The sequence below is a fragment of the Silurus meridionalis genome, chromosome 8, assembly GCF_014805685.1.
Source record: "Silurus meridionalis isolate SWU-2019-XX chromosome 8, ASM1480568v1, whole genome shotgun sequence".
NCBI classification, from domain to species: domain Eukaryota; kingdom Metazoa; phylum Chordata; class Actinopteri; order Siluriformes; family Siluridae; genus Silurus; species Silurus meridionalis.
The window spans coordinates 15591075-15602826 of record NC_060891.1 but is presented as its reverse complement, the minus strand read 5'-3'; the positions used below and the strand labels follow the sequence as shown (position 1 = coordinate 15602826).

At 41.1% G+C, this 11752-nt stretch overlaps 1 protein-coding gene and 1 non-coding gene across 3 annotated transcripts; both read right to left on the bottom strand.

The window, feature by feature from the left end:
• Positions 1-567: 567 nt before the first annotated feature.
• Positions 568-3311, bottom strand: arf6b (ADP-ribosylation factor 6b). Of its 2 annotated transcripts, none has more exons than XM_046855601.1 (2): positions 3089-3311; positions 568-2856 (listed from the first exon to the last, which is right to left on the bottom strand). In XM_046855601.1, the coding sequence occupies exon 2, from the start codon at positions 2127-2129 to the stop codon at positions 1602-1604; it is 528 nt and encodes a 175-aa protein (XP_046711557.1). In that variant the 5' UTR covers positions 2130-2856; positions 3089-3311; the 3' UTR covers positions 568-1601. The 2 variants fall into 2 exon arrangements, with proteins under 2 accessions (XP_046711557.1, XP_046711558.1); XM_046855602.1 differs by having other exon boundaries at positions 3103-3311.
• A 440-nt stretch (positions 3312-3751) lies between these two features.
• Positions 3752-3834, bottom strand: trnal-uaa. Its single transcript has one exon. It is a non-coding gene; the product is annotated as a tRNA-Leu (tRNA).
• Positions 3835-11752: the final 7918 nt, after the last annotated feature.

The window sequence follows — 11752 nt, the reverse complement described above, 5'->3', positions numbered from 1 at the left end:
AAACATTTGTGCTGCACACCAGCAGCTTCCCATCAGCTTTCTCTGTGTGAAGCAGTTTAGCAGCTGTGTGGCCATCGGGGACCAAGAGGGACGCATCCTGTTTTCAAAGAAGACTACAGTAAAGAATGCTTAGTTAGGTGAAACTGTGAGAGCAGCAGAGATAAAAGTTCCCCTTGAACTTCCCTACTTACATATAAAAAACCAGACCCACTGCCAGAAGCCTAGCTAAAGCCCCAACAATTTTTCCTGAAGGTTAGTAATCAGCACTCACCTAGTAATCAAATATTAAACTTGCATTCTTTACATTCCTACAACTCATGGATTGTAGGTTTAAAGGTTTTAAAGCAATGTCCCGATTTGTAAAATACTAAAAAATCTAAAGCAAATGCAGCTTTCCATTTACAATCAGGACGATGAGCACATGCTTGAAATGCAAAGAGATTTGCTGGAAAATTCCCCTTACTCATTTCTGCCTTGCATTCTGCCTTCTACTAAAAAATCCCTGTGTGTAAGACAATTAACAAATTACTTTTGAGGTCTGAATAATGGATCAAAGCAAGAATAAAGTAAAATCTTTAAAATGTCTACGTTTAATTGGATGTTACAATTACAGTTAGTCTCTGTACAATGGTCTTTGACATGAGCGAAGCAATGAGAGGAAAATGAGTCATGGGAAAGATTCCTCAGTTATATGGCAAGTGCAGTTCACTCTGGTGCAAACACTACGGTGGAAATGTAGGTTACAATCTCATGTTCTAAAGACTTATGACTTCAAGTGAAATTTTGGTAGACTGAAATAAGCCTAAATGGTACAAAATGTCCGTACAAAAAAAATTATTCAGCTGCTTTACTTGACTTTTGGGCAACAACATAAAGAACCCCAGGGTTCAAATTTGAACCATGTGACACTGTGATGCAAGTTTCCTTTTTTCTTTTCTACAGCTTATGAATGTCATGTGCTCTTTCCAGAGTAAATATCATAGATTGCATATAATTAATATTCCATGGGTTCATATACAGTTTAAGTATCTTGTGATGCCGGTGACAATGGTTGAATTTAACTGCTCACGCAATCAGCTATTAAGATTGTTACAACTTTGTCAGTAAAACTGTCCTACAGATGGTCTGAAACATCCCTTCTTATAACACCACATCCATGGACTATTTTCAGGAAACAGACCTTCATTTTTTTTCCCCACAAAGACTCCAAAAACACAGACAACAGACAGAAAGGGTTCAAAAAGAACAAATTTTAACCAAAAATTAAGTCAAAAAGGAAAAAAAATTATCAGAGATAAACAAAAAAAACCCCTACATCATAAAAAAAGAAATCTTCATTAGGAGGCAAAATAAAAATGAAATCAGAAAGCAACAGTTAATGAAGGGAGGTGGCCAACAGGCTACAAAACAAAGCTAGAAAGCAAGCAAACCCAATCTTGTTCAAAGCTATAAATTATTAGGTAAGGGGTCATTTCGACAATCAAAAAATAAATGAAAATATAATTCAAACTTTTTGAGCATATTGAAATAAAATGTTAAATTTATTCCTTGGAAATGTTTTCTTCTTAACTAAAAAGAGTCCAGGCCAAAGTAAGCGGTCATTAAGATTTGTAATTAGAGGTGAGCCATGTCAAGCCTTCATACAATCCGTCACCAGTGGTGGCGCAAGAAGGCTGCACGTACCAGTTGCGGTCTCTGATGCGCGTGAGTCCAAGCTTCTCCTGGATCTCGTGTGGCTTCATGGCATCAGGCAGATCCTGCTTGTTGGCGAAAATCAGGATAATGGCGTCCCGCATCTCGCGGTCGTTGATGATGCGGTGCAGCTCCTGTCGCGCCTCGTCGATGCGATCCCTGTCTGCGCAATCCACCACAAAGATTAAGCCTTGCGTGCCGGTGTAGTAGTGGCGCCACAGTGGGCGGATCTTGTCCTGGCCTCCCACATCCCACACATTGAACTTGACGTTCTTGTAGGTCACCGTTTCCACGTTGAAGCCGACTGTGGGAATCGTGGTCACCGACTGGCCGAGTTTGAGTTTGTAAAGAATGGTGGTTTTACCTGCTGCGTCCAGGCCCAGCATCAATATCCTCATCTCCTTGTTACCAAATATCTTTGACAGCATTTTCCCCATCTTTTAAATAGTTCATAAATATTTCCTTCACCTTAACAAAAAAAAAAGGATGTCCAAAAGGCAATGTTACCTGAAAGTGTAACAGAATTGGTGCTGTGTATACTTTTTCAAGAAGGACCAGTTACTCTGAGGGTATGCCAGGTGGTCAGTCAACATGAACCAGGAGTCAACTCCCAAAGGAGCAGTTTATAAAGGTAGGCAAGGTGAAAACCAAACTTCAGGCTGCAATCATAGATACGACGAGTCGAGAGCAGAAACTAGTGAACGAAAGGATGTACATTTGTCACAAGGTTCATAATGATCACAGACAGCAGCATGAAGGTGTGTCTCAGTATCTTCAACAGTCTCCTTCGATAAAGTAAAGCGTTTAAGCAGCAACCGATTTCGAATGGAAACGTCTCGTGTTGCGACACTTGTAATCGCTGAAATGCACAGTAATCCTCGAGCTGAAGGGAATTAAGAGGTTAAACGAGCCTGTGACATGGTTTAGAGGCTGTCAGTAAATCCGGCTGAGGCGTCGAGCAGCGCTGCTTCTTCCACTTCCTCAATGCGGGTGAACGCGCGACTCAGGGCTTCTTTCCTGTCGCAATTTCTCAACTAGAAAGAAGGGGAAAGGTTTTAAAGGCCCGTCGGGGAGTAAGCTTTATTATGCCACAGCAGCTGTCTTCGGGGCCGCTCCGTGAAGCGATTTCAAACGTCCTGTGTGCGAATTTTTCCCGCCGTCCCTCTGTGAGACAGAGACAGGAAGGCAAATCAGACAGCCGAAGTGCCAGAGCACAACTTAGCCAAGCTAACCGTTTTAGCGAACTAGCCGTTAAGCTAGCCGACCAACCCAAGCTCGGTCAGGGAAAAAAAAAAACACACACACTATACAACAATGCGACAAAATAAACTACTGCGTTTGGTACAACACTCTCATACACATCCCATTCAACCAAAGAAATGTCATTGGACGTTACCTGCAAAGCCTCACCATTCTACAATAGGCTCTGCTCCGGTGTTCGCCCCAGCAGGCAGCCGCCTCTCAAGCGCCGAATGAAAAACCGGAAAAGGTGTGGACGAAACTCATCCGCCACTTCCTGTCAGTTGCCTCGTCTGAATTCCCACCATGGCTCAATTCCAAACCACTTCCTTCTCCCTTTTTCAGCGCCCTAAATAGAGCTTATGGTACAATATCTCCTCCGAGGGCTGAGTAGTGCACTATATCCAAACAGAAAAGGGGAATTTGAGATTCGACTTTTTGTACGCGCGGAGTCGGACTCAAACACAGCAACAACAGCGACATCTAGCGTCAATGCATAAGCATCGACAATCTGATATTATAAACTGCATTCACCAAATAACTCGATAAATATAATAAAGAACCAAAATATACAATAAACAACAACAACATATGAAAAATATCACAAACAAATACATTCTTGAATGCAATTAAAACTATCTGTTCTACACTGTCTATAGCCTTTACATTTGTTTGTTGTAAATATAAGTACTGTATTTGTCAGTTTGTACAATGCTACTATTAGCAATTCTGGTAAGATGCTAACCTGTAATCTATCCATATATCTATCTAATCATATTTTAAAAGAATGTGATTATTATTTAAATAATAAATAAGTAGATACCAGAAGTGGGGTTCGAACCCACGCGGACAAACGTCCATTGGATCTTAAGTCCAACGCCTTAACCACTCGGCCATCCTGGTCACGTGAGCAGTAATATCTATGTCATATATAATGAAAACCATATGTTTCCAGGCACAAAATGAATATGAAGTCCCGAAGAACTGCTGTTTTTATGCTTTATGCATCCAGATATATATACATACAGTGTTCGGCAGTTACTTTCGCGTTACTTTTGTCACGTAGAATCGCGCACTCAAACGTGCGAGCCGCGGGAACAGAAGCTATTCAGAAGCGGAGATGGCAGGGCATAGCATTACATTACATTGGAAGTATTCTCATTATTTTGAAATAGTCAAGGAAAAGGAGAAGGGAATAATGGTTAAGTGTAGATTATGTGTTGGTGAAAAGCTCTTGACAACTGCAAAAAATAGCACATTAAAAAAAAAAAAAAAACATCTGCATGCAAAGCACAACACTACAGATGTGGTTATTTGTGTGTGTGTGTGTGTGTGTGTGTGTGTGTGTGTGTGTGTGTGTGTGGGTAGGGGTACTTTTGCCGACTTGGATTATGTTTCCACCACTGCAGATCTATGGACTGCTCAGAATAAAAGTTCTCTGTGGGAGACACATGTACGATGCCATCGCAGCGGAGATAGAGAGCAAATTCACAGCTCGTTTGCTCTTTTTGGGAAGATAAACTGCCACGGTCACTGATAATAGCGCAAACTTTGTAAAAGCGTTCAGAATGTTTCAAGCTGATGATGAAGCAGATAATGATGTATACGAGGACGAGGTCATATTTACGGAATTGCACAAAGTTTTATGAGATGACGGCGAAAGGTATGTTCTCCCTCTACATCACCGGTGTCCATCCCACACCCTTAACCTTATATACATGAACGATAGTTACATTACTGATGGCAAAGGCAGATTGAAAAGCAGTGTACAGAAGTGCGACTGGAAAGTGTTCAGGCTTGTGGTCAAAAGTTAGTCGATCATCTTATTGTTCTCTAAGAAGTTATTAAGCATTTTAAATGTTTAAGACATGTCTTTTGCTCTAATATAACTTATTCCCTAATGGCAATTATCTATATTACACCTGTTACATCTGTAAGGCCTGAGAGAGATACAAGTAACGCAAAAGTAATATAACGCATTACTTTCCATAAAAAGTAACTAAGTAACGTAATTAGTTACTTTTTTGGGGAGTAACTTAATATTGTAATGCATTACTTTTAAAAGTAACTTTGCCCAACACTGATGGTGCGTTACCCGTTACTTCTTAAATGAATGAATTTCGGCTGAAGTGTAGCCTACAGTGTAACCTGTTTACAGCAGAGACGCATTGTAGGATTGGTAAATGAACTTTAGGTAACTTAACCCCGGTTCTCTGATAACAGGAGTGAGGTATCTCACTATGGGAATCGCTTCGGACGTGACCAATCCTGGAAGGATCAATCACAGTCATTCCCTTATATTTACACGTATACATACACAAACATACATATACACATATACAGTGTTGGGCAACGTTACTTTTAAAAGTAATGCATTACAATATCGAGTTACTCCCCAAAAAAGTAACTAATTACGTTACTTAGTTACTTTTTTATGGAAAGTAATGCGTTATATTACTTTTGCGTTACTTTTGCTTACTTGTATCTCTTTCACGCCTTACAGGTGTAACAGGTGTAATATAGATAATTGCCATTAAGAAATGTTATATTAGGGCAAAATACATTTCTTAAACATTTAAAATGCTTAATAACTTCTTAGAGAACAATAAGATGATCAACTAAACTTTGACCACAAGGCTGAACACTTTCCAGTCACATTCTTCTGTACACTGCTTTTAAAACTGCCTTCGCCGTCAGAAATGTAACAAGCGTTCGTGTTTATAAAGTTAAGCAACACGTTCTCACTCCCTACTCGTCACATATGGACGCTTGGTCAGGATCCCCTGGGGTCACATTTTGACGCACTGGGTATCCCTTTAGGATCATTTTTCAACGTGCAGGGATAGTAAGAACGTGTTGGGTTAAGGGTGTGGGCTGCACACCGGTGATGTGGAGGGAGAACATACCTTTCGCTGTCATCCCGTAAAACTTCGTGCAATTCCGTAAATATGACCTCATCCTCGTCTACATCATTCTCTGCTTCATCATCAGCTTGAAACATTCTGAACGCTTTTACAAAGTTTGCGCTATTATCAGTGACCGTGGCAGTTTATATTCCCAAAAAGAGCAAATGAGCTGTGAATTTGCTCTCTATCTCTGCTGCGATGACATCGTACATGTGTCTCCCACGGAAAACATTTATTCTGAGCAGTCCATAGATCTGCAGTGGTGGAAAGTCGGCAAACGTTTTCTATATTTCTGTCTCCATTTCCATATATGTAACATTGCATAATGTTGCATATATTCAACATTATACACACACACACACACACACACACACACACTAACGCATCCACACCCATAGGTGCACCGTTTCTCGCCAGAGAAAAGAATAGAGGGCAATGAGTGTTTTCGGCAGCCCGGCCGAATCTCTCCCATAACAGATTCACCACCTGAGGGTGGAGAGACCACTCCCCGTACAGGGGATTTCCCCTGGACAAAAGGTCCGCCCCCGCATTCATCACTCCCGGCACATGAGTCGCTAGCAGCGATAGGAAATGCTCCATGCCCCACACCATTAAATCTCGCGCTAGACTGTGAAGACGAGGAGAGCGCGTTCCGCCCTGGCGATTTATGTACACCACCGCTGTCGTGTTGTCTGATCTGACCAATACGTGGTGACTCCGAAGAAACTGCACGAAACGTTTCAAAGCTAGAAACACCGTTAACAGCTCCAGAAAGTTTATGTGTGTGCCCCGAAGCGACCCATAAGATAATATCCTGCCCTCGCACATAAAACCCAAGGATGAACTGTGCACGCGCGCCAATTCTCCGCGCGAGCAGAGAGCGGGCCTCTGCGGCTCTCGCTCACAGACGGCGCGGTGGCACCATCTGGCGGCAAAGCCAGGGGTTGCAATTCTGATTCGAGGTTTATTGTGTGTGTGTGTTTTTTACTTTTTTTTACACACATCCTTGCCCTCGGCCCACTGCCTGGATGCACAGAACAAATCTTTATTATTTGGGAACAAACATGGAACTATCTGGTCCCTCTCTTGCATAAACCCGCAGGTGGAGAGGGGAGAAGCAGGAGGCTTTATTGGGAGACATGCCTCAAACGCTTCACCATCTTTTTTGCGTAGATCGCATTGTTGGCGCATATTCACCACTGCAGGCCCGAAAAGGGCTTTCGGCTCTATCGGGGCATCAAGGAACTCCACCTTCTCCCTCTCCGATAAGCCCGTCAACCCCAACCACAGGGCTCTTTCGCCCACCACAGCGAGGCCCATGCTGCTCTGGACATCCCCAAGTCCTCCATATTGTCCAGTTTAGACCAACCCTTAAGGGCACTCTATGTGAGAAGGGTTTGACGCATTTCGGTGACACGCACCGGTACAGCAGGAATCAGCTGCTTAACTGGGGAAGTGCGCGATGGCAGCCACTTCCCGTCATACAAATATATGTATATAGGGAGGCGGGACTCCCGCATCACTGTCATGATTGGTCTGTCAGCCGATAGACGTGGTGTGATTGATGCTTCCAGGATTAGTCATGCCCAAGGCGATTCTCATACTGAGATAACGAACGAATGTTTGAAAGAGAACCACTGTAAACACGAAGAAGACTCACTGTGGGCGTGTCTCCGTTTATTCAGGTCTGTGCGGCAGTAATGGCGAGTCGAGGCGAGAGCAAGACGATTTTCTCAAAGTGGAAATATGCTCATTATTTCACTTTAGTTGAGCATAAAGACAAAAACTTTTAAGTCAAATGTAAGCTGTGTCTTTCTGGTTCGAAGGTCGTATCTACCGCGATAAACAGCAACTCCAATCTGTTGAAGCTCCTCCAGGAGCTCCATGCTAGAAGCTAGAAGCTAACCCGGTGTTCTGTTGTATATTGTTGATAGTTTTCATACTTAGCTGTGAAAGGAACATTTTTAAGAGCTCAACACAACAGCTTTTATGATGCAGAAGCCACTTTAGTTTTTGATTCTGAATATATTATTCAGCTTGTTTTATTATTTATTTCAGAAATCCTTGTGATATATTCAGTTTGTGCTGGTCTGATTTAAATAAAATAGTGTTTAAAAATTACTTTGTGTTTAAGTCAGTTTTGTGTTTGTATAAACCATAATGCATAAAAGGGCATTAATGGGAACATTAAAGTAGGTTCTTTAAAAAAGTAACTAAAAAGTTACTTTTAACAGTAATGCATTACTTTTTGGTGTAAGTAATCAACAAAATAACTAAGTTACATTTTTGAATGAAGTAACGAGTAACTGTAACTAGTTATTATTTTTTAGTAACTAGCACAACACTATATATATATATATATATATATATATATATATATATATATATATATATATATATCAAGAAGATGATTTAGAAGATGATGATCAATGTTTTGGAATATAAATTCTGTAGAAAATATGGGAAATGACTAGTACAGGGTTGTGCACAAAGCTAAATAGTTAAAAATAGATAAAGATAGCAAAATCTACCTGGATTAAGTTGATAGCTGTATCCCCACAGAGGCTGATGGTGCTGTATAACAAGTAAAAGGTGCTTTAACAAATTATTAGTTAAGGGTTATACACACTTATGCTACCAGGTTATTGTATTATTTTATTTTCTCTTCCATTTTTTTTAAAGGATCTAAGATGTGTGAAAAATATCTTTCTTAACTTAATTTATGCTATATGGCAAAAGTTTGTGGACACCTGATAAGATTTGTATGTTTTTTTGTTTTGCTTTTTACCAAGCTGGTCCCCATATAGTTTTTATTTACTGTTATTATACCCTCCATGCTAAAATATTCCACTAGATTGTGGCGCTCTATATAAGGCAAAAAATAAGCTCTTCCACTCAAACCCATGTAAAGCATATCTTCATAGAGCGCATTTTGTGCACAGGTCATTGTTATGCTGGAACAGGTTTGAGTCTCCTAATTTGAATGATTGGAAATAAAAATTTTACTCCATCCAAAGACATCATAAGCAGACACAACTGTTCCTTCAACTTTGTGGTAACAGTTTGGAAAAGAACCACATGGCTGGAAAAGGCTAATAATTCCCAATAATTTGTCCATCTAGTGATTTTTTTTTCACAAGCATCTGCAATTCTAAATTTTTAACAAGGGTTAAACTTTTTACATCCTCTGTATAATATCTACATATGTAATATTTGTATTATAATTTTTAGATTCTTGTAGCCCTGTACACAATTACACTACGATGCCAGATAGACATTGAGCCTTTGATGCAGTGTATTCATGTTGTAATGTTCCTACTCAGAGGCTCACAAAAAAATGACTAACATTCTGGACATTTTGGAAGTTTAAGTATAAATTGTGTTTTACAGCCAACAGAGGGCGCTTTGTACTTAAGTTTGTGTATTTCACCCCACAGTCTGCTTTATTGTCTAAACCAGGGGTCACCAACGTGGTGCCCACGGGCCTTTTCTAAAATAGCTGTTTCCTACTTTGTTAAATCATTGTTGATAATTATTATGAGAAATCATTAACATAATCAGTGTCTTCACATAGATGAATATAATTAATTATTAATAATAACATATAATAAAAGGTAAATTAAGCAAATTGGTTATTTCAGATCAAACTGAAAACTGTGTGTTAAACTGGTAGCCCTTCACATTAATCGGTACCCAAGAAGTAGCTCTCAGTTTCAAAAAGGTTGATAACCCCTGGTTTAGACAATAAAGCAGACTGTGGGGTCTGGGACCTCGCAAGACTGTGGGGTGTGGGACCTCCTACTGATGCTCGGCCACAGGGGGTTTTTGATCCGCGTTCATGGGCGGCCAGCCGTCCGGACACCTGTTCTTCACTCCAAGTTCGCCCATTCTCTTTCAGCGAAGTCAGTCCCCCCTTGCCGGCGAGGGTCATTCTCTGTTCCGCACAGGCTTCACTGTTCCCCGTGTCGTCCAGAGTGCGTTTCCCCGTTCCAGTGAGGAAAGATGTGAGATTAAGTGCAGAAGCAGTGTCACCAAACACTCCCCTTCACTCTCCTCTCACAAATTTAATAAAGGCAGTTTTTCACAAAAAAACACAAAAAACATCAATAAATCTAACGAATCGAATGAATTCGTTTCTGGGAGAGAACTTTTCCAGAGATCCCTGCATGTTGTCTCTAGTTTGGCCACTAGATGGCGCCATTGCACCATTAATGAGTGATCCGGCTGGATCGGCTCTCTGCATTCCACCGGGCTGTGTGGGGACGCTCGGAAGTCACGTGACAGGGTGGCTGTCTGTCTCAGCCCCCGATTGGGTGATGCACACAATCACGAGGGGTTACAGACTTCAGTTTGCCAAAACAGCCCTGTGGTTCAACGGAGTGGCATGGTCCCATACGGACGAGAGCTCCGCTCACATTCTGAAAGACGAAATCTCATCTCTTCTCGAGAAGAGAGCGATTCGAGTTGTATCCCCGCATCTAAGCAATCAGGGTTTTTACTCTCGCTATTTCCTGGTCCCAGCCATTAGGGAGCGTAAAACATGTGCCAAATCAAATATGCGGATCACAAATGAGTATTTCATACCGGATCGGTCGAGGCCCGGGTTAACAACGACCGCCACAGGTATCGTTAGCTGACAGGGTACCGGTGGAAATTGGGCTACTGTTGGCCAAAGGAGGAAAAGGAGAGGAGGAAGACATCTACATAGACAGCAGGAAAAGGAGCAGTGTAGGACAGTGGAGGTTCCGGTTGGTACTTTAAATGTTGGTACTATGACTGGTAAAGTTCTTGCCCCGTTTCTCTTCACCATCTACACTGCAGACTTCATGTTCAGCTCAGAAACCTGTCACTTACAGAAGTTCTCTGATGACTCTGCCATCGTCGGTCTGATCACGAATGATGATGACAGAGAGTACAGAGGACTTATAAAGAACTTTGTGGACTGGTGCCAACGGAGCTGCCTCCAGATAAATGCGGGGAAAACGAAAGAACTGGTGGTGGATTTCCGTAGGAACAAACAAATTCTATCACCAGTGAACATTCAGGAAAGGACATTGTGAGAGTGGACTCTTACAAATACCTGGGTGTTCACCTAAACAACAAACTGGACAGGACAGACAACACTGAGGCAATCTACAAGAAAGGGCAGAGCAGACTCTTTCTGCTGAGGAGACTAAGGTCTTTTGGAGTACAGGGAGAGCTACTGAAGACCTTTTTTGACTCTGTGGTGGCCTCAGCCATATTCTATGGAGTGGTCTGCTGGGGCAGCAGCATATCTACTGCAGACAGGAAGAGACTAGACAAGCTGATCAGGAAGGCCAGCTCTGTCCTGGGGATTCCCCTGGACACTGTACAGGAGGTGGGAGAAAGGAGGATGGTAACAAAACTATCATCATTGCTGGAGAACGCCTCCCACCCCCTGTATGAAACCGTTACATCGCTGAGCAGCTCTTTTAGTAACAGACTAATACATCCCAAGTGTCTGAAGGAGCGATACAGAAGGTCTTTTCTCCCTGCTGCTATTAGACTATACAACCAAAGCTGTTCCCAGTAAAACCAGTCACCAACATACAACACTGCTATTACTTTTTAAGATGTGCAATAACTTTATCTGTGTGAAATATTATTAAACAAATCAGGTACAATATTATGTGCAATATTACGCAATTTACGTGCAATACTACCTCAAAACGACTTAAAAGCGTACTTTTGTTTTCTCCTATTCATATTATTACATTGTACTGTATATATACTGGTATTGTAGTATATGTATATTATTTTAGATATTTGCATTTATTTTTATTTCTTTGTTATTATTATCATTATTATTGTTATTATTATTTATTTTTATTTCTGTTTCTTATTTTTTTGTATATTCTTCTTTTTTATATATATTTGCATCTATTTTTATTTCT

What these genes read in the sequence shown, in the direction of transcription:
- arf6b (XM_046855601.1), bottom strand. Translation starts at nt 2,129, where the DNA reads ATGGGGAAAATGCTGTCAAAGATATTTGGTAACAAGGAGATGAGGATA.